Source organism: Pseudopipra pipra, chromosome 7 (genome assembly GCF_036250125.1).
Source record: "Pseudopipra pipra isolate bDixPip1 chromosome 7, bDixPip1.hap1, whole genome shotgun sequence".
NCBI classification, from domain to species: domain Eukaryota; kingdom Metazoa; phylum Chordata; class Aves; order Passeriformes; family Pipridae; genus Pseudopipra; species Pseudopipra pipra.
The window spans coordinates 11,953,601-11,976,429 of record NC_087555.1 but is presented as its reverse complement, the minus strand read 5'-3'; the positions used below and the strand labels follow the sequence as shown (position 1 = coordinate 11,976,429).

Genomic DNA, 22,829 nt, shown 5'->3' with positions numbered 1-22,829 from the left:
GGGCAGTGCAACTTACCTGTAAAAGAATAAAGAAACTCTTCAGTATAGTTCTTGTGGATGTATTTCTATTTCAAGTAGATATAATACTCAGGATTTGCTGAAGAAGATTAATGTTGCAAAAAGCATAGTATAACTCTTTGACATGTTTGCTTATAAGGCCATCTCTGGTGTTTTTCCAAGGATAAATTTACTCAGGAGACTTGAGGAAAGGAGAAACACTGTTCTACCAACTGCTTTCGAAGTTTTTTTTTTTTTTTTTTAGCAGGAAAACTATTCAGTATCAGAAAGAAAACCCCAGAGTATCTCTGTCCATGGATGAGGTTATGTAAAAATGGCTGATGATTAGAACATTGAGTCCTCAGTGAGGGTTTTTTTGAGTGCAAGAAAATACATTTTGAAACTTAGATCATGGTAAAATTGACCATCAATAAATAAATTCCATTCCTCTCTCCACACCAAACAAACTTAAGGAAGCATAGCCATGAGGCTGCATGGATTTTCAGTGATGCCTGTTACATCCATAAGTTTTCATGATCTTGACTCACATTTTCTGCATATACATTAGGGCAGTATTTGACAAAAAACTTAAATTTTTTAAAATATTATTTTAAAAATATATGAAAAATAAATGATTTCACACTAAAATATTAATTAGTCCTTCCTTACTACTGATCAGTCTGTATTCTGTTCTAATATTGGTTTAATAGGAGATGAGTAACAATTGTGTAAACAATATGCTTTGTGTTTAACTATTCAGCAGTGAAGATTAATTATTAAACTCACACATAGACAAAGGAGGTAACTGGTGTAGTTGTTGCACTAATTTACATTTACTAATGTTTTAATTCTCATGCAGTTATTTCACAGAGGTGTAGCATATGCTTCCAGGTAATGGGCCACAGAATGCCCATTATGGTAAGCTGAGTTTCAGAGTTTCATGAGAGCTTCTAGTAAGGTGGTAAAAAAGGGTTTTATTTTCTTTAGAGGCACTGTTTCTTTGACTGTTTTCTGTGCAGAGAGTCCAACAAAGGCCATGTAATTTCTTGCTCTGGAGGAATTCTAGTGAAGTTAGTAGGGTTGGTCATAAGCATCAATATTTATAGCACAATTACGTTAATCAGTTGGGTCAACTATGTGGGTTGTTGATGTTCACATAGCTCTTAATGGATTGTGTTATGCAGAATTAAGATAGTCAGGACCATGCTTTATTTCTTATGTCTAGAAATTCTCACTTGTACAGTCTGTCTAATCCCGATAAAAAAATTAACAGTGTTTTTCCTCTCATTTTGTGAGATTGGTCTTTGCAGTTCTTAAAAGCCAGAAAACTAGTGTGAGACTGAAAATGACTGACACAGAAACAGTGCTATGATGCATGACATGGAAGAAGACAAATGGTTTCCTGTGAAGTGACAGCTGGAGGTAGTAAAGGCAGCTACTGGTCTGAGCAGTTCTAGCTGTGAAAGCTGAAGCAGATCTCAGATTTCAGGATTCTTGATGCTACTCTGCTTTACCTGTAATAGCAAACAGGCTCTATGTGGCTTAAGTCTGTCTTGTATGTGTGTAGGGTTCCACTTCCTCATATATTCTGTTAGGTCAAGCGGAAGAGATCTGTGCTGTTCTGGAATTGTTCATCTTGATGAGCAGTGGTGTGATCTGTGATGTTTCATGTCACTATGTTTGTTGTTCAGTTTGCTTTTTAAAGTCTGGGAAAAGTATTGGAAAAGTAAGACCAGAATATCAGTCAGAATTAATTTTATCCTTGCAAACCATGCATCTTAAATGTGACTGATGCATCTGAGTCACACATGAAATTGATGGCATCATGTAATAAAACAATATATCTTAATATTTACAGACCTGTATTTTAACTCTGGCATTTCAAAGGTTTATTTTGGAACTTAGTATTCTTACTGTATAATTTAAAAAAAAGTCAGCAAGATGATATCGTTTTAGCTATAATTGAAGTAAATTCAGATAAATTTGAAGATTCCACTCATTTAAGAATTTGTGAATGTCTAAATAAGTGTATGGATGGGGGGAAAATTTGTCACCTCCACTTCATCTATTTACACTCTACTTCCTGGAGCTGGAGACTTTACCATCTGGAAATTGGAAAGATTAGAATAAGGGTTTTCATTACTTTCAGAAGAGGATCCTTTAGGTTAGATCTCTTTGAGAATATTTAGAGTAGGAGAAAGGAGGTTAGGTAGATTAATTAACGAATATGTAACCTAAATTCCATTTTGTGTGAACTATAGTTGGTACCAGATACTGCAGCGAGAAATATATACTGATGTTGGAATCTATATATTGGTCTGGAATTGATAGAGGACTTCAATTCTGTTATGGCTATTTTCATAATATAACAGGCATTTATTTTTGTCAAGTGACAGTTTTACAGTTCAGAAATGGGAAGCTGCTTAGAATCTGCAGTTCATATATCTAGAGCTGTTTCTGCATTACTTTTTTTCCTTTCCAGGCAACACAGTGATCTTGGTGTAATGTCTGCAGCCCTGTTCCAAAGCTTGTGTTGAGGGGGTTTTGTGGTGTGGGGTTTTGTTGATTTTTTTTTTTTTTGTTTGGTTTTGAATTTTGTTTTTGTTTTTTTCCCCCAGAAGTTCTGTTTCAAGGTTTCTCTTTATCCTGTGCCTATTCATTTCTAGAACTTAGCACTGAGTGTCTCTGAACTGTGGCTTTGCAAGTGTTAGTTTGTGGTTAGGTTTGTTTGGGGTTTTTTTAGGCTCCTTTTTTTTCCTATGCGTTTCGTAGCTTTACTTAAGTCTTTCTAGATTTAATTTACTTCTTGAACCAAAAGGGTAAACCAAGAAGGTGTTTAGGAGAGGTAGGGTTACATGGAAAGTAATTTGCATGGAAATGTTTTTGTAAGTAAAGTTCATACAGACAAACTAGCGTAAGAAGAGTAATTGTGTATGAACTGATGCAAAGGGAGGACAAGCCTGTACTGTTTAGTGTAGGATGGGTTATCACCAAGATCCTGACAAGAGAATGTTTTAGGTTTAGTGTAGGATGACTACGTGAAGTTGTTTCTAAGGAAACTGGCGCTGAGAGAATAAGGTAACATTTCTGTGGCTAACCTACATGTGTGTGTATATATATTTTTAACTGCCTCAGGTCTTTATAATAGAATAATTAATGTGTTTTGCACTATTTAAGGCAGCAGGATAATGTCTTTATTATTATTGCTTCCCAAATCCTGTAAGTGATGTAGAGGAGTATTTTCTTCATATACAGAAGATGAGTTTCTCCTTCTACACTCTTGATCGTCTTAACTCTTCTCTTTTCTGCTTTATTCGTTGTATGAACTCCTAGGAGAACGATTTAGCTACAAGTGTACAATTGTGTTCTATTCAGGCTCTGTTTATTTGCCTCTGTGAGGCAAATGGGACTTAAATTTTTCTCTATAGAGTCACCTGACTTCCATAGCTTTCTACAACTACTCTGCAATAGGATGAAAACACCAGCTTTAAAAGAGTTTTAAAAACTGTTACACAGTGTCTATTTTCAGTGTTGTATTTTCATTCACTGCCCTGTTTGTTTGTCTTCAGCAATTGTGTATCTGTAAAGCACAGTTTCCCTTAGTAATGGTAGAAAGATAGAAGGTTGGCAGCTGAGCTTTCTGATGCTTGAAAAGGAACAGAAGATAATTTAGACCTTAAAATTACTCAGAGGCGGCTGTTTGGAACAGATGGGCTGTACCTTTTCTTTACCATGTGTTTGGCAGCAGCTGAAATTCTTGTGACCTTTTTGATAAGAAAAGGATCTTATTGTGCAAGTATGGTACCATGAAAGTTTGCAGGACTATTGCCAATCATCTTTGACTTCATTGTGGTAAGGCTTCTTCCCATTGTTTTCATGTAACTAACTTTGTTGCTGGTACCAAAAAAGAAGGTTTTTTAGCCTGGTTGTTACTCATGAGTCAGAGTGGGCATGGAAGAAATGCCTTATCCAAGTTGTTTTGCACGACTTGAATGACTAAGGCTTGTCTAATAAGGCTGGCAACCTAAATCCCATAAACACAGTATGTCAGCATTGGTATTTTAAAGTTGGAATGTTTTAAAGTCTGTCTGCTTAAGCTTACAATTACATTACCAATGGAGTTGGAAGAGGGCTCTCTTTCTATTAAAAAGAAGGCTTGAGGTGATGATTTAAATTTGTATCTGTCCAGAGAATGTTTTGTTCCTTTCAGTTTTGTATCTGGTAGAAGTTTCTGTTTCTCTGCACTGTGGAGCTGTGTGGCCAAGAGAGTTCTAGTAGAATGCTTGTACCTGTTTCTAATACCAAGTTGCAGTTGTAGCTCTGATTTGTTAAGGACAACAGTTTTTTAATTTATTGTTTTATGTCCTCACCAAAATGACAGCTTATATAATTCTCTGTTAAATAGGATTGTGGTAGAATAGTATATTTAGGTAAATGGGTAGATGAAAATCACAATGGTATTTGGAATATGTTTATTATAAGAAATGTATATTATGATACACGTACTCTTAAATAAGCACAAGAAGTAATCTAACAAAATTGAACATTCCCAAGGCTGCTTTTATTTTCTCTTGGGATCAGATTAGTCTAAGAGTCCGTGTGTGTCAGTGATTTTCCAGTGTGGAAATCAAACCATACCACGTCTGTTTAATTTAGCCTGGCACATAACTTGGGAGAAGCTGGCTGAAGCTGTACACACCTGTATACTGGGTGGTAAGGAAGGACCTGCTCTGAAGAGAAGGTTTTTGTAAAGCATATCAATGAAGTGCTGGCTTACACCATGAAGTTTTCTTTATTCTTCTTGTTCTACACAAGTAGTAAGTAAGTAAAACAGATGTTACAGTGTTACCGCCCTCATATTTTATGATAACTAGTCTTACTCTTACAGTGTGAGATGCAGAACACTGTTAACAGTAACATTTCTACCTTATTCCATTTTAATGTTTTATTTTGTATTACTGTTACCAAAAAATCCTTTCTACCTTCTCAACCACCTAATTCCATGTGCTTCTAACACAAGGAGTTCTTTTTTCTCTGAATTTTAAAAATTATTCCCATATCCAGGTTAGAAGTTATTTTTCCTGATCTTTGGCATCAGCTACCTTTTAACCATTTTTCTGCCTTATACATGCTTTTTTTAAATTTGTTTCCATCAAATGTAGGCCAGTATTTCAAATCAGAGCATATTACCAATTTTGTACAGTCCACTTTCATGTTTTCAGATTTACTTTAAATCACTTCAGTGTGATCAAATGTCTTGATTTATTTTCTGACTGCTGATACATTCCTGAATAGGTGTTTTTGTTATGTCATCAAACGTATTACCTGGTCTTTTTCCATTTGGTCTTTTAAACCTCTGCATTCAGGAATAGCTCATCATGAAAGGTTCAAATTGTTCTTTTGTTACCTGCATTTATCAGCATGTTTGCCCGGTTTTTCTTTTCCAGAGTTCACCAGTCTTATTAAGGTGGGTGTGTGGCAGGGAAGCAAGTTTCCTGTGTGGTTCTGACCACCTTATGTTGTGTTTTGTCTATTCTGCTTCCCAATGTGTTAATTATATTTAATGGAGGTGCTCTTGCTGCAGAGCTGTGAACTTTCTGGATCAAAGAAATTGGAGGTATGTTTAGTTCAGAGTAAGAGGATGCATTCTTGATGCTTTCCATGCTATTTTTTTACAGAAGTGGCATGGAAAAATCTTTTTCCAAACACACTTCTTTCGATGTTCAATAATGAATTATATGTATGAGAGGAGCTTATCTATAGCTTGGAAGAACAAACCATATTGATAATTGGGTTTTCTGTTCTTTTAGACCTCCTGTCAGCCCATAATGTTCTTTTGCACAAGTGGCACTAAGAAGAGATCATGTAGCATGAAGCTTTGTTCTTTTTGCTGACACAGTTCAGGTTTTAATTGCAAAATATTCTTCTCATGGCCTTTGAGGTAAAAATAATGTAATATTTTTATTCATTGTGCAGCTGGGTCTAAAATCATTACATACATCATTCCATCTAGTATATAATGGCCAAAAAAATGGACTCATTCTCAAAGTGCATGTCCTGTTTATGTAATCTCTCTCATATATTTTTAAACCAGTATAAAATCCTGGCTTCTTTAAAGCAAACAAACAAGCAAAAACCCTGAATAAAATACAAACCAACAAAAAAACCCCCAAACCCCTCTGCATACTTGAAAAGTCATATCTTCTTAAATGTCATCAATTATTAATACCTAATTGGTAACACTTTTTTACTTTTTAATTCTCACTGTAGTAGTTGATTGCACAGCAACTGCTACTGGCTCAAATTATTTGGGTAATCATTCTGCAGTTGCAGATTGATCTTTGTTAGTGGTTTAAATGCAGACTGGTAAATAATAATGTATTCAGTCAGTATGTCTTTATTCTAAATGTAAGTGAAAATTGACCTCGCTGACGAGAGCAGTTGATTAAACCCTTTCTTATGTCTTTTACAGTAGTCAAAAGTTCTTGGGCAGTTAGCTGACTTCTAAATGTCATTGTTTTGATAGTATATTGCTGGAATAAATTTTATTTCAGACTTTCATGTTTTCAAAGACAAAATATATAGACAAATATGTAGAGAATGGTGAATTCACCTCTGTGCACAGATTTAAAAGACGTGTAGATGTGATACTCAAGAACGTGGTTTATTGGTGGAGCCCCTTTAAGCCTTAACATTGAGTGACTGCATTCCTAACTATAACTTTTCTATTCCATGCTTTATTGTGAATTCCAACTTGCATGTTTGCTGAGTATTTCAGAAATCTTAATCAGGCCATATGTAAAAAAATTTAGTATATTTAATTATTACTGTTATTAATAGCTATTATGGTTCCTACATATTATAAGAACCTTTGAACCATAGTAGAAAAAAAACTTTAGTCTTTTTAAAATAAACATGATAAATCTCTTATTCCCTGTATTTTGTTTGCTTTGGGAGGGATGTTAGCACTCTGGAAATGAAATTTAATACTCTTAGTTCAGGCCACTTCAACTTTGGATAAGTATGCACAGGACTTAATGTAGTTGAACCAGTTTATTTGAGAGACACCCCCACACAGCGTTTGATATATTTACTCCCCCCCCAAGGTGCAGCAAACCAGGGAGCAAACGTAAGCACGAGGTGTGCTTTACAGATGTGAAAATCCTGGAGTGCAGTCTGGGTGTCAGGCTGGGACTGTCCCACGAGCTGTTGAGCCTCCCCAGATGTGTGGGAGTGCGTGTGGCACAGCCCGGCCAGCGCGGTGCCGGATGGGGCAGCGCTCCCCACCCCGGTGCTGAGGTGCTCACTGTGCTTGGGCACAGTGTTCATGTAAGGAGTCAGTGCAGAGTTAGTGTACTGGGAGTTCATTAGCTGACTGCCTTGCCTGTCTGTACAAGTCCTTAAAAATGTTTTTAATATCCAGGCAGATAATTGGAAAGGGAGAGATGATTTGTCCTAAAACTGAACTAGCACAGTGACCGTGGCCAAAATAGATGTGGACTACTTCTGTATTCATATAGCAGTTGTGGTTCTGAAGCTGACTTAACACCGGAAGAAATTCCCAAACAGGGCTTGCTTGAAGATCAATGCAGGGCAAAAACACTGGGAGAGAAGTATGTGTGACACTGGAGGGGAAGGTTGACTTCTTTTCCTTGGTAGCGACCCACTAGATGGGTTTAACTGTAACTGCATCCAGCTTTTGACACCAGCACAGGTTCAGTTTTTGACTTTGCAGAAGCTGACTTGTTTGACAAACAGCTGACTTTCTCTAAGGCTCAATAGACTCCTATAAGAAGAGTTAATTTCTTAGGTAGGTTAGGTGTTATGCTGTTATGATACTAACATTTTGACTCAACACAGTAGGCACAGTGGGATCTCTACAGTGTTTTCAGTAAGGCATTTGAGTTAGTCTTGCCACTCTCAGTGGTTTTGTAATTTCTTTAGATATGCTAGGCTAAATCCTGACTCAGGAGAATTGCTGTCTTCAATAAATTTATTTCACTTATTTGTAGCATTCTTCTCTTATTCCAAGCTACTGTGTTTTTACTGGCATGATGCATGTGGTTTTTGATAGCCTTAGGCATTCCCTTGTTTCTGCTACAGTTAGCTTAGTCCTTGCAGTCTTGCTCTGGATTTTAGTGCTATAGGGCAAAGAACATTTGTTGTTACTTAAAATACACAGTAGTATGTGGTGCTCAGTGTAGCTTTATCAGATACATGTTTTGTTTTCCTGTTGGAACTGTGCTATGGTTTCGTGCTTACACTCCAGTGAACTTACTGCTGTGAAGCATGATTTGTGCTTTGACAAGGGTTTTTGTTGTTGTTGCTATATTTGGGTTTTTTCTTAGTTTGCTTTTAAGCATAATCTTAATTCCCCCTTGCAAGAGATCTCCAAGGAAATAGTCAACTACATACAGAGTCAGTGTAGTCTCTCAAGCTGATACAGTGCTGGAGGAGTGAAGCTATTTGCCTCCAGATTTTAACAGGATCTTCCAAGCTGAAGTAATCATTTGGGAGAGAGGGGAGTTTTTGACCATGAGTTACAGCTGATGTTTGCCTCTGATTTAAGGACAGTTATTTTACTGTTTTCTATGTGTAAGACAATTTAAATCTCTACACCCCCTTTGTGCTGTTATGTACAGGATTATTTTTTAATTATCTTCTACTTAAATTACTTCTAGAAAACCTGCAGGTTTGATCTGTAAGCAAACTGACAAGTGGATGAAAAATTTCGAACTGTTGCAGCCTGAATCTCCAACCAGGTCTGTGCACATCTGCTTGTGCTCAGTCCTTTTTTGGGAGTGAAACCTGTAGAGAAATAGAAATGACCTTGTCTGATTTGCTGGTATATAACAGTAATTCTTGCTTTAGGGCTAAAATAACAAAAGTTCCTGTCCAGGAAAGAAACTATGTCTAACTTAATGCAGCTCTGGAAAGGCCTGTGTGTGAACAGAATTTGTATGTGGTTTTGACAGCAGGGATAGAAGGGTAGGTACCAGTGGCACTGCTTGAGCAGGGAGGTTGGACCAGAAGCCCCCACTGTGGTCCCTTCCAACCTGACACTTTCTGCAATTCTGTGAAGTGAATTAGCAAGTGTAATAATTCAGAGCTAGTTGGGAGCCCATGACATTTCTAGAGAGGAGTGTGTATCAGATACTGTTTCTAGTGTGTTGTAAAACTTGGGAAGCTTCCAGAAGTCCTGAATCAACTCTTACAGACCCGATATTCTGTCTTGAAGATGTGTGCCTGATAATTACAATAACATATACTTATCTTTCAGGTCTCCTGTGCATGTTTAAAAATCTGTATGCAATCAGCTACAGTGTGCCTGTAGGGTAGAAATTTGTTAAGTTTTTTTCAACATTCACAGCCTAACCACAAAAGGATGGTACCTCCTGCTAGCCTGTTTCTAAATAGTGGTGGTGGGTGGTGGTGGAAGAGGACATTTTAGTAACTGAGTATTTTGGAAAGTAGTTAATTGAATAAGCAGCATGGAATGGAATACACTCCTTGTTTGTATACTTCAGTTTCCTATTAGAGGTCTCCAGATACTGAAGTTCCCTGATTTACTAGAGTTGGCTCATGTGCGTTGTTTACCTCACGCTCAGTATGAAGGGATCCTACAGTAAAAGGTGAAGTTCAGTGTAATATGTAATTTTTACAATTACATTGAAATTTTAGTTCTGTAAGAAATATGTACTAAGGAAATTACAGTAGGGAAGACTTTTTAATATATTCTGTTTAGGTGGTATATGTTCTCCAAAATCATGGTATTGATTCAGTTCACATTTTATACAATTACTACTCTTTTATTTCATCTTACATTTTTCTTACACTGTTCTTTGTAAGAAATAGTGCTTCAGTTTTCCTTTCAAGTGTGCTTGTGGTACTCTGCACTAATACAGAAGGGTTTTCCACGTAGGTGACAAAGCCTTCTTTTTGGATTAAGGCAATTCCTGCCTTCCTCCTGCTAAAACACTGAGCCTTTATTGGTTTTTTTTTAACGGCAAAGTGCTTTGTTACAGAAGGATTCATGTATACTTTAGAGGATTTGATAAACTTCCATTTGTAAGGTCCAAAAATACTAACATTACTGTTTGCCTCCCTTTACTATGTTTTTCCTTATTTTGTAATCATTCTAGTTTCTTTTCATCTTCCAGAAAACGGGGCAGTACTTGAAGGCTTGACAAATGCATCCCAAGTTGAAAAACTTCTGCATTCCTTCTCCTCTTCCTCCTTTAGAAAATTGACTTCATTAAAGAGGTAAAGTTGAATATTGCTTTTTTTTTCTCTAGGCAAAGTGAACTAGAACTCAACTACTGTAGCATGCCCCATGATGTTTTACATTAACTTGTATCCATGTCTCATTCTGTTTCCCTGTATCAGAAGAGATGTCTTCGGAAACTTGGTTTGCAGAAATCTATTTAGTTGTGTTTGTTATTTTATAGAATTGTCAGTGCTTCTGCTGAAATAATTCACCCAAGTGTTACTTGATTTTAAATGAATGTAATTTCTGAATTTGTTGTATTTTGGGATATTTAAACATGCCTTAGAAATCTGAAGCACTTCCACAGGAGTTTGTATTAATGACTTGCTGCCAAGGGCCATTGAAAAATGCTACAGGAACTTAAAAATTGTGTTGGGAAGCTTTATATCTTATTTCGCTTCATTTTCCATTTAACAAATACTGATCTGTTCTTAAATACAAGTCTTTTTTCAGAAACCAAAACAAGTACATTGTGAGAACAGATGATTCCAGTCATGTAGTCTGGCTGTTAAAAGGTCATTTCTCATAGGACTTCCATGATATAACTTGTATGTCAAACTTGTCTTTCAGATGTGTTTTGAAAATTATTTAGGTTCAAACAAAAATTACTAGTGTAAAATGTAAATAATTCACTTCATGTTTACCTGCCTTTTTCTTATAAATTCTACAACAAATTCTGCAAATAGTAGCCTTTAATATATTCTTGACATTACTTGTATAGAGTTTAAAATGGAAAAAAAAAAAAGAAAGGGCTTTGAAGCTGGTGGGTATTTGTAGGTTTAGAAAAAATGTGGTAAACTTTTATGACTGTCTGACAGCTTTGTTGTATAGCAATTATCAATTTCTTTTTTGAAAAAAAAAAAAAAGGTGACCAAAGTATCTTTTAAAAATACAGTGTCCCTTCACAGATTTTCTGTTTCTTGTTTCTTTTCAGCCAGCTGTTAACCTGCATGTCCTGTCAAAAATAAACTTTTGATGAAACTTTAATTAAGAATCACCGTCTTCATATGTCTAATACGGCTTTTGCATTTTATTATCTCCTCAATTTATCGCTTTTCAGGTCACTATTCTTAGGTTTTAGTCTCTAATATTAGGTTACAGCTTCATTCACTTCTTCAGATTAAAATTTTTTGGGACCTTAATGACTTCCAGGTATTGACAACCTGTACTGAGATCACACACTGTTTAAACCTGTTTGAACATCAAGCAAAGGTGTCTAATAATGCTATGTGTTTTAGATAATTCCTGCTGTTGCTTTGAGAGTTAAATTTATGTGAATTCAGTAGTTGTTAGAATATGAGTGTTGTGTATAAGATGGAAAATAAATAACAGTTGTCCTTGCAAATTTTCTTTTTTGTTTGTCTCTGAGAATTCCAACATACTTTTACAAGAGCTAAATCTTGCCATTTGAATGAGAAGCCTCAAAATTCTTTAAGAACAAGGTTTAAGGAGTAAAGTTCTGCTATAAGAATTTTTTATAACTGGTTTGTTTTATGAAACTGCTCAACTCCAAGCTGTATCTAAAACTGTCATTACCAGTCTCACATGATTTGTTCCATGATGCTCTTTATTTTGTTTCACTTGTCTTTTCTTTGTACAATATTTGGTAAGGGAGCAAGAATGGGATGATATGTGTCTTAAATAATGTACATTTTGGCCTGAAGCACCAAATCCTCCTTTTTTTCCTCCTTGCCGATTTATGCACAATACTTTTGACTAAAAGAAGAAAATAGTTTAATCATTGGTAGATAATGGAACTGGTTGTCCAAAATGCAACTTTTCCTGTTGTCTCGTATTATATAATTCTACTGGAAAGATCTTAACAGCTTTTCATTGGTGTAGGACTTTACAAAACTAAATTTTCCTGCCAGAACTCTGATTTAGCTTCTTTTTTTTCCTTTTTGTTGTAAAGGTAAGAGAGAAGCAAAAGAAGTAAGAAAATGCTGGGAACAGAACGAGGTGTCGTGGAAGAATGGCTGTCAGAATTCAAGGTGAACTGAGAAGATGAATGATAGCTCAACCATTGGCTTAATGCCATAGAATGTAGTTGTGAGGGGTTTTTTTAATATTCAGAATCAAAATTTTAAATAACTATTACTTGATCTTTCAACTTCTTATAATGCATAAAGCATTATATGTACCAGTCAGCTGGTACATAACCTACAATGCATATTTCTAATAGTAGTTTATTTTTGTTGCTGTTGTTTATTGTAGAGCAGAACACTGCTGTAGCAATAGGGTTTCTTAAAACATGTATTTTTGTGTAGGTCAAGCTGATAGAATTTAACTAACAGCTGGATAGCGCTGCCCAAATTTGTAATTGAAGAACTTTCTTATTTGAAAAAAAAAATCAGTATAAATATTTGGACTTTAAAAAAAACAACAAAGAAAAATATTTTACTTTTCCCCCCATGGTCTGTGTAAAATTAATTGTTTTGTCTTGAAGAATCTGAACTATTTTTAAGCTATTAAACTATTTTGCATGTTGATAATTATGCTGAGTGAAATATAGCATAATGCATAAACAAGAAAACAGGATTTCATGACTGATATGAAATTAATCTGTTAATTAAATTATGAATTAGTAATTCCTCACATCATTGATGATAGTAAGTCATTACATGCTGTTGCTGGAAATTTGTGTAAGATCCAAGGATGCAAAATCCAAAGACATGGTTGCTTGGGGAAGAGTTGAGGCTGTCCATACTCATTTTGTATTATCCACACCTCGTAAAAAATAAGTTGAGTTTATTCGATAAGGTCTTTGAAAAGTGCCTGTTAAATAAAGAATGTCAAGAAAGAGAGTCCAAATATCAAATGAGAGCAAATGATTTTATGGAAGATGAATCTGAAACTACTTTGGGATTTAACCCTCAAAGTGGTTCTGTGCTCCCAAATGTTATTTGTATGGAGAAGAACTTGTACTGAACAACTAGGTGGCAAGCCTGAAAATTTACTGAACTTTAGGATTTTTTTTTTATGCTGGGATGAGACTTAATCCTTTTGTGGAGATCTTATATACTTGAAAAAAATTATTTGTCAGGGTAACCTTTTTTTTTTCTTTAGGCATTACCTGAATCACAAATTTCCAGCTATGCAGCTACATTGCACCGAAAAAAACCACTGGTACCAGCTCTTTATAAGGTCATTCAAGACCCAAATAATGAGGTAGGAGATTTTAAAAAAGATTTTTGTTCTTATTCTTATATCTTTCACCTCTTCAACTAAAATGAGAGTAATGGAGATGAAGCTTGTTTGATTCTTGTTTCTACTGCAATATAGTGTGTGTCAACCCTCTTTTTATTCTCTTGGTTTTTTGATTTATTTTAATGCATTTCTAGTAAGATGCAATCTCATCTGCTTCCAAAAACACAGTTTTCACTGTCTGCTAGATTTTCCTTGCCACAGCTGACTATTGTACTTTATTTGGCATGAGTTGTTCTTTGTGAGTTGTTTTTTTTGGGGGGGGGAGATATGTTTGGGGTTTTACTTTGTGTTTTTGGGGGGTTTTGAGGTTTCTTTTACTCATTGTTTTAGTTCTTCCCAGAAGCTACCTTTCAGTCATAACTGAGACAAAGTAGGCCATGCAGTGAAACTCAACAAGACTTATGTGCTTTTTACCTGTTGGCTTATTACAGTGGAAGATGGAATCAATTTTTTAAATATTACTAAGATAACAAGATCTTCTTTGCTTACACTAGTATCACTTTTGTGTTTACACTGCTGTAAACAAGAGCAGAGGCAGGGCCCCAAAATATAAATAGACACAATGAAAACTTACTTTACCCTTGTACATAATTCATCTTGGAAATGACATTAAACAGCTTTCCAACCCATTGGCTTCTGCTAGGAGCATTTCTGGGCAAGTGTGTGAAATACAACTTTTGAATAAATTGTGCAAGCATGCCATTCTCTGATGTGTAAACTACTTTAGATAAAATGCTTCAAAATATTTGATATATCATCCATGATCTTTTGTATAGTTATAAATAAAATGGGTAGTGTACACAGCAAGGAAGTTCTTTGTTTTCCTAAGCCCAGCTCAGCTGCTTTTGGAAGCTGAATGGTTGATTGAGCTTCAAGGAGGTTGCATAATGCTCATGCAATTCAAAAAAAAAAAAAAAAAAAAAGGCTTCATAGCTGTCAGCTCCATTTCAGTATTATAAATAACCTGCATAGTGACCTTTTCCTTTGTACTGAAGCTACTGTTATTCTCTCTCCAACCCGAAGCCACCATTGCTGCTATGTATCTGTGTGTGTGTGTACTCCTGAAAATGTAAAAGCTTTCCTTTGCTTTGAGAATAAGCATTTATATTTTTTAATATGCAAAGAACCAGACCTGCAAAAAGAGTATCTTCTTAGGGGTGTGACAGTAATTTTAAGTTATTGCTCACTGATGTTTGTCAAATATTACTCTTTGGAACAGCTGTTGCTGTTTGGGCCTGATTCTGATATCAGGTATAACATAAGCAATCCCAGACCCAAAGATGTCTAACTTCAGGTTCTACTTGTTAAGGCAGTATCTATTTCCTGGTTGCACTTCTTCCAGACTTATTTGTGTGTAAGGAATGTAACTATAGTAAATTCATTACTTTGCATAATTCTGTAGTAACATTGGCTCTAAGCAAGAGGTTTTTTAAATATGCTTTACAGGACATTATTTGTTAGAAGGATAATTGATTGCTTATGGAGATTAAGCTTATGTAGTAGACTATTATAAAAATGTGTTTGCTGGATTCTTAAACTTGATGGACAAGTAATTTTTTTAGTACAACTTAATCATGAAGTTGACCTATTTTTAAAACTTCCTGAAAGTGGCAAACTGTTCATGGCAAACTTGAATTTTTCTAGAATCACAATTCTATCTTGATAAGACCAGGTTTATTAATGTAACATGGAACCAGCCTGTTTAGGAACCAAAAAACTGAGGTGTTTCTCTTTTGGACAGCTGTCTACCAATTTGAGAGCTAGGAAATGAAGGCAAGCATATTGTCAAGTTAAATACAGTTGTTACTGTTTGCCTTTTATGAGATGCCCTGACTTTTTTAAATATGGGAAAGATAATGACTGGAACAGAAACTTATACAAAAATTAGAGCGTGATCTCACTCACAGCTTATTTAACTGAATAATGTATTGGGTTTTGCATGATATTTGAACTTAAAAGTGAAGTAGTTTTGAAGTACTGTTTTTTAGATAGTTCAGTAATTTTTGGAGTTGGTTAATGGCTGTAGACATACTCCATGGATGTCAAGTTAATGCTCTACTGCAATTTAAACATTGAATATTCATGTGAGGCTAATTAGGTTTAACTTGAGAGGGCAGCCATGAAACAGAATGACATCACCTTTGCAATGCCAAGCACTCCCAGACCCAGTACTCTTCAAATAATAAATGTTTTCACTCGTTATATGATAGTTCAGCCTAAAATGAGCACATTATTTTCTACCAAAGTTGAATTTTTCAAAAGTGTAAGCATTTCTGGTATTTGTCATGCATTTTATAATACAGTGTATTTAACTTCAAGATATGACTCTTAAGATTTGGCCAACTTATGAAGAAGCCAAACTAAAAGTATTCATCAGTTTACTTAAAATATGACTGGTTTGCATCTCTGTGAGGTGTAAATTAGATCATTCTCTTCTGCTGCATGTTTAAACCAGTAAAAGTTCATTTTTTTTGTTATGCTGATTGCTGTTTATGCTAATAGGAAAGATCTTTTAATTATAAGTCTTTAGTTTGTCAGGAAAGAGATAGGAGTATAAGAGATTTTGTACTCTGGATTTCTGCGCTGACTGCTGTGCTACTCAGTTTGCTTTGACTTTGGACTGAAAGATCTTTGGAATTAAATTGTGTGCCAGTTCACGTATACACCCACTACTGATGACAAAAGCTCAATTTCCTCTGTTTATCCCGTGCCTTCTCAGTATTTATATTCAGAGAATTAATTGGAAGAGGCTGGCTCTTTGAAAAGCCAGATAACTATGAGACAAGGAAAACATCTGTTCTTTCTTACTTGTGTCAAGTTTTACATTTCCAGGTGGGAGACTATCCTACTGTACTTGAATAGGAAAATCTTGAGTGTTCATGCTTTTGAAAATATTTGTGTTGTAGCATCTTTGTGATGGCAGACTAATTTTATAAAATTTTCATTTGAAAGTAGTTAGAATAAACTCAATAACTGCTCTGGTCGAGTCTCATCTCACTTAAGCTAAAATAAATTTTTCTTTTCTATGTTTTTAATGGGACTTGGATTAGACTGGCTAATTTCAAATAGAAAAGAGCTTTGGGCTGCTGTCATCTCTAATCTAATAAAAGTACTATTTATAGCATTGCCTCTGTATATATCTGGTTTCAGATAATAGTTTTTAGCTTTTCTTGCACTTGTCATCTCCCTGCAGATGTGCTTGTATGTATTGTTTTCAGGGATTTCTTTTTCTTCTTTACGCTAGCTTCCTGATCATATTGTTTTTTAAAGAAAATCTAGAAATTCATTCTAGTAATGTCTGAATTATTTGTTAACCACTTCTTAAATTTGAACATCTGAAATGTGCCAGACCTTTCATAAAACACGGATACAGCTCTGTCTCTGAGGATTTGAACATTTACTGTAAAAATTATTTTGTCACTTTTAGATAGGAGTTTCTACTAAGTAAATATTAGTTAAGAAAGGATATACTTCTGCCTCTTTTAAACATAAAGTTCTATGTATGTATGAATACTGGAATAAATATACTAGCTAAAATAATATATGCTCAACTTGATAGAGAAAGCTGTATCACTTTTTTCCTTAAAATGACTGCAACAGAAGCTTTACAGACATCTAATTTCATTTAGATCCCAAACCAAAAATTGTTGAGTTATTTTATATATATATGACTTGTAAAAATCTATGTGTTCCAGATGACTTCTCTCACTCTGTGTCAACATTGTCACTGGCAGCTTTCTTCCCTCCCTCTCTTGTAGAGTCTCTCTTTGCTTCTGTTGTAAAAGCTTAGAGTAGCAAGTCTGTCAGTCAGAAGCCTTGTTACACAAGGTACTTATACCAGAGTATTGTTTAAGAGATTTCTCTGACAGCTAAGTTTTATTTGACGTCAGTGTCCTGTTGTGGCTTATGTAATCAGTGGTTTAAGATGGTAAGCTTCACTGACCACACTGCTGTGTGTTAGAAATGAAACTGCTGTGGTCACTGCTTCCTGGGTGATGCTCTCTTAAGGCAGTTCGGTCAGATGTATGTTTTGTGTTTGTGATATACCAGCTTCCACTATCCAAGTCTAAATATGTGTATGTGAAATTGTACATTCATACAGATTTACGGCATTGCACATTTATCAAACGTTCAAACTACTCACTTGCAGAAATGTCTGTCCCTCTGCTGTTAGCCAGGGACATTCCTAGTTTTTTAAGACAATGGATGATTCACAACAAACCCCAGAAATACATCTTTTTACAGCATAGCAAGAGAGTGACAGTCAATTCCACAGGAAATTCTGGGTACTAAAATTATGATGAATAGACAAATTAATGAAAAAAGAATGCATCAAAGTCCATGAAATATGCTGCTCTGAAAGTCCTAAGGTGCATATCCCTGGGAGTGAAAGAGGAGTCATTTGTGCCTTATCTGATTTACTCTGCACTGGGTATTTCCTATTTATGCCTTTTTGTCTCACCAGTACATCTGCTACTGTGTTGGTCAAATGTAAGGTTTTTATTGCTCTAGAAGCATGTATAATTTTATGTTTTATATCTTATGTGTGTATGTATAAGCAAGCTGCATAAAGCATGTACTGTTAGAAAGAAGGCTTGTTAGAGATTCTGGCCTCTGTTTTCTGACTCTGTAACTCTTCTATATATGAATATAGATGCTTTAGCTTACATGTATGCCTTTGTCTTTTTGGACACTGAATCCCATAAGTATTTTCCTTAGGTCATTCTATTTAATAGAATGCAATGTTAGATAATGGTCACAAACCTTACAAAAATTTGTCTTGGAAGTTTTTAAATTTTGGGAGGGATTTCCCCCCCCCCCCCCAGTTTTTGGTTTTAGTATTAAAACTTGATTAGGTGTGGGAAAAGATGAGACCGTTTGACATTCATTAACAATGCCATGGATGCATCTTGACTATTGGTTTGGCATTGTAGACTCTTAAAGTGGCAGGTTTATCTTGTGCTTATATCACACTGACTTGATAGGGGCTTTTTTTGATTCTTGTACTAAACCTGAAGTGCAGCTCAAGATGGAAAGATCAGTTTTGCATTGTAATAAACATATGCACACTTGTTGGGTTTGAGACTAAAAAGCTGTAGGTAAGAAATCAATTTGTATTTCTGTCAATGGACTTATCATTAGCAGCTAATCTTTAACCTTTATACTTTTATAGACCTTACAACTGCACTATTAAAGTGTTATGGTGCGCATAGTTGAAGCCACGTGTCTGTCACACGCCATAGATTAGTACCTGTATAGAAAATAAATCTCATACTGACAGCCCTAGAGAATAATCTTCTCAAAGCACACATGGTAGTGGCTGCAGTAAAGCCACATTGCCCAGTACTGCATACCAGTTCCCCTGAGCCCTGTCCTTATGGATCTCCTTAAAAGGAATGCAGATACCATTTTGATTCACTCACATCAAGGAATGTAATTTTTACTAGCTGTGGTGGCTATATGGTGTAGCCCCTTCATTTGCTATTTCACTCTCCCTTATTAGAGAAGCCTACCAGTAAGTCATTAGCTTTTTTGCCTTTCCACAGCTCCTGGAGCCTGTTTGCCACCAGCTCTTTGAACTTTATCGTAGCTCTGAAGTTCGGCTCAAGAGATTCACACTGCAGTTTTTGCCAGAGCTGATCTGGGTATATCTGCGTCTCACTGCCAGCAGGGACAGACAGAGTAATGGTTGCATTGAAGCACTGCTGCTTGGCATTTACAACTTGGTAAGTGAGATGAGTGGGAATGGGTGAGGAAGGCTTTAAGTTTTGCATCACTGACCACTGGGAATAAAGTAAATTATTGTAACAACATCTTGAAAATTAAAATACACTTAAATGAAAGCATATTTAATATAGAGAAAAAGATAATGTAATGAAGGTTTAGTAAGGATGTGTTTGCAAAAATATTTTGTATATTTTATAGTTATCTTTTATGGGAAAAACATTTTTGCTGAAAAGGATCACCTCGTAGGCTTTCTCTAACTGTTATACTCTTGTGTTTGTAAGGAAATAGGTAGCCCTCCTTAATGTTCCGAAATACAGCTTTCTATGATTGTCAGGCTGATATGTTTGATCAGTATTCATGTGTCACTTGCCACACTCTCCCACTTATTCTGAATGTGTCTTTAAGGGTAATTTGAAGGTGAAACCACTCTGCATGCACTTAGATACATACATGTGTACATTTGAGTCAGAGTCTTGAGGGGAACTGTGGTTTTAAGAATAAGTAAAAATAACAATAAATTATTAAATTTGGCTGTTGGATGTAAAAATAGGGTTTTATATTCTTATCTTAACCTGGAAATGTTTACTTTTGTAGTGTTATAAGGCTGTTTGATAAATTCAGCAATACTGCCACAATAGGCATTCTCTAATGGGAATTTCTGTGTTACAGCACCTTAAAACATACTCTACTGAAAAATAGTCCTTCCCTGTGCTATCATTGTAAACTCCTCCTTTAAATTGTGTATTATATTTCTACACATAAGACAGAGAACAGCCAAACTGTGATTCTTAAAAATAAAATATAGTTATGCATTTGTAGATCGGCTCTAACAACTGGAAGATCTAAATATTTTAGATTTATTCTGATAGAAAAAAGCACTGGAAACTGCTTGCTGATTTTTAGTACTGTTTATTGGATTGAAGTAGCATGTTTATCTTTTTGCCTGTTTTCTCATGAAGGTTCCTCTGCAGTTCCTTTGCAAGTCATGTCAGTGATTCATATTTTTTAAGGACAGTAATTTTTCCATTCTCTCCAGTTTCTGGAAGAGACCTCAAAATGGACAATGGCTCCCACCACTTTTTATCTTTAATGAAGTTGATATTTTTCTGCATATATACTGAGACCAAGGGAGTGAAGTTATTTTCTCAATACTTGGAAAATGAAAGATAGGGATAGATCTTTTGCATTCTGCCAAATTCTGTCAGCTGCCCTTCTGATGTAATCCTTAAAGCCTGCTACAAGTACAGAGTTACCTCGGGCTAAATTTTCGCATAAGCTGGAATGACTGGAGCTTATTGTTTGAAAATTTGCTGTAGAGAGTGCACAGGCACGATTTTAGACTCCTTTTTGGGGTAGTCTTATGTAATTGCTCTTAGTATATTTTCTTTAAAAACTGCTGGGTTTGCTTATGTAGTAGCCTAGCAACTATAAAATATGGCCAGTCTGAAAGCCTTTTGAGAGAACACTCTGTGTATTTCCTACTGATGGGATGCCTGAGGAAACTTTGCCAGTCCCCTTGATTTCACCTTTTCTCTTGGTGCATTTATTATGAAATGCTGTCAGCAAGTGACTCATCAGCCCTCGTGTGTCAGTATCTTTTGGGCTTGAAGTTTAGCCTTGCTCCTCTATGCAATTCTGTTATAAATAAATGTTATAATGTAAAGGTGGGCTAGAAAAGCTTTTTTGTTCCTGTATGTTTGAAGTCACACCAATCAAGGAGCCAGGGCTGGTTTTCTAAAGTGTTGCAGGCTGATTCCAGCAGAGCAGTTTGTGATAGAGGTCTTTCCCACTTCTTAAATGTGTATGTAAGCTTGCTGATATTCTGCAAATGCACAGAGTCCTTGAGGTGCTAATAGATCAGGACATGTTTTTGAAATACCTTCTAAGAGTTGAAAGTTACTCCAAGTCCTATATCCTTAGTTCTCTTTGGGTTTTGGTCTTGTTTTTAATGCAGGAAATTGCTGACAAAGATGGAAACAACAAAGTTTTGTCTTTCACCATCCCTTCGTTATCTAAACCCTCAATATATCATGAGGTAAGGAGAGCTGCTGTGGTAAATTAGAATTGGATCTATTAGAGGAATGAAAACTGGATCCATTTGATGCCGCAGGCTATTTTAGATGCATCTTGTTGCAGTAAGTTTTCAGTGTCAGTATTTTACAATTAGTGTAATCGAATTCAATAGCATTAGTAGAAGAAAAGGAATGTAAATGTTGAAAAATCTTTGCTGACAGTGCCCATTTTAAACAAAGATTAGTGGTGTTGTAGTTGCAGCTGTAGTTAGTATATATGCTAGTATAAAAGTAGTGTTCCTTCTAGCTCCTTAATACAGTTAGAACTTGGAATTGTGTTTTTCTTTCTCTACTGTTTTTGGACAAAAGTCTATGTGATTAGGACAACATTACTATAAATGGATATGTAAGAAGCGAAGTGGAAAATTGCTCTCACCTCTCTATTGCTTGTAAGTGTGGATGCTGTTTATAATAACAAAATTAGATAATGTTTTTAGATTTACTGTATTCTGGAATAATCTTCGTTTTTACAGATAACAATATAAATGTGTCTTTTGCCTTGGGTGGTCAGGAGTTTTTTGGGGACCTTTTACTTATGCTTTGCTTTCCCCCCTCCTCCTACTACCTACTTCTAGCCCTCTACTATTGGATCCATGGCTTTAACTGAAGGAGCACTAAGTCAGCATGATCTAATCAGAGTAGTTTACAGTGATCTTCATCCTCAAAGAGAAACCTTCACAGCGCAGAACCGGTAGGTGATGTACTCTAACATTCAATGTGCTTCACTAGGGAGGCAAGTCCCTAAACATTAAGACCAAATATATGTGATCAGTCCTTTCTCAGCATTAAGTGCTTGGAAACAAATCTAGAGAACAGTCTTGGTAATCTTGAGGTATAATTTTTTTTTCTTTGTTTTGAATTTTTGTGTTCTTCTACTAGTTAATTTAGAAAAGTAACTTCTCTGTCACTTCTGTGTAGGTAAGGAATATCTTTGGGTTTATGGCTGGCTATTCAGTTTTTCCTTGAGGTATAACAAAATTCAGCTTTGTATATGAGGCTGTAACTTTTTTTTCCACAGGAAGAGGGGGAATGGAGCTAAGTGGATAGATGGAACTAGGGGTGAAAGAAATTGCCCTGATGTTTAGTGACTGCCAGCTTTACCTGTGTCTAAAGACAGCTCTGGGAAAACTGATAAAATAATTTTGAATGTATTGCAGACATTTCCAGTTCTATAATTTTGTCCAAATATTATACCATATCCCATTTCCTTAGTAGTTTTCCTGTGTATGCTAATGGCTTTCAGTAATAATAATTTTAACTGTTTATAGTGACCTTTTGATAGCCTGTTTCAAGTTAATGAACAATGAAAGAGGGTTTAAGGATTTGTGTATTTACTTCTGATGCTTTTCCTGTGGGATATTTTTTGAGACTAAATTGTAGACTTTTTGGGTTAAATTTTGATGAAATATTAAGAATTTAAACTATGCAAGGTTTTGCTCTTATCTCTTTCTAGGTTTGAGGTGCTGAGCTTTCTTATGCTATGCTACAATTCTGCTATTGTCTATATGCCTGCTTCTTCTTACCAATCACTTTGTACGATGGGTTCCAGGTGAGACACT

General features: G+C 35.6%; 1 protein-coding gene across 12 annotated transcripts in view; it reads left to right on the top strand.

The window, feature by feature from the left end:
* Nucleotides 1-22,829, top strand: part of HYCC2 (hyccin PI4KA lipid kinase complex subunit 2) — a 53,954-nt gene that overhangs the window by 10,857 nt on the left and 20,268 nt on the right. For 11 of the 12 annotated variants that reach the window (XM_064661998.1, XM_064662001.1, XM_064661994.1 and 8 more), the window contains 7 exons: nt 10,158-10,260; nt 12,177-12,255; nt 13,331-13,432; nt 19,018-19,197; nt 21,153-21,233; nt 21,846-21,961; nt 22,724-22,819. In XM_064661998.1, the coding sequence (XP_064518068.1) occupies nt 12,205-12,255; nt 13,331-13,432; nt 19,018-19,197; nt 21,153-21,233; nt 21,846-21,961; nt 22,724-22,819 (626 nt within the window). In that variant the 5' untranslated portion in view covers nt 10,158-10,260; nt 12,177-12,204. Of the gene's footprint in view, nt 1-5,741; nt 5,939-10,157; nt 10,261-12,176; nt 12,256-13,330; nt 13,433-19,017; nt 19,198-21,152; nt 21,234-21,845; nt 21,962-22,723; nt 22,820-22,829 lie in introns of those variants that run through there. The other variant, XM_064662004.1, reaches the window with a different exon arrangement.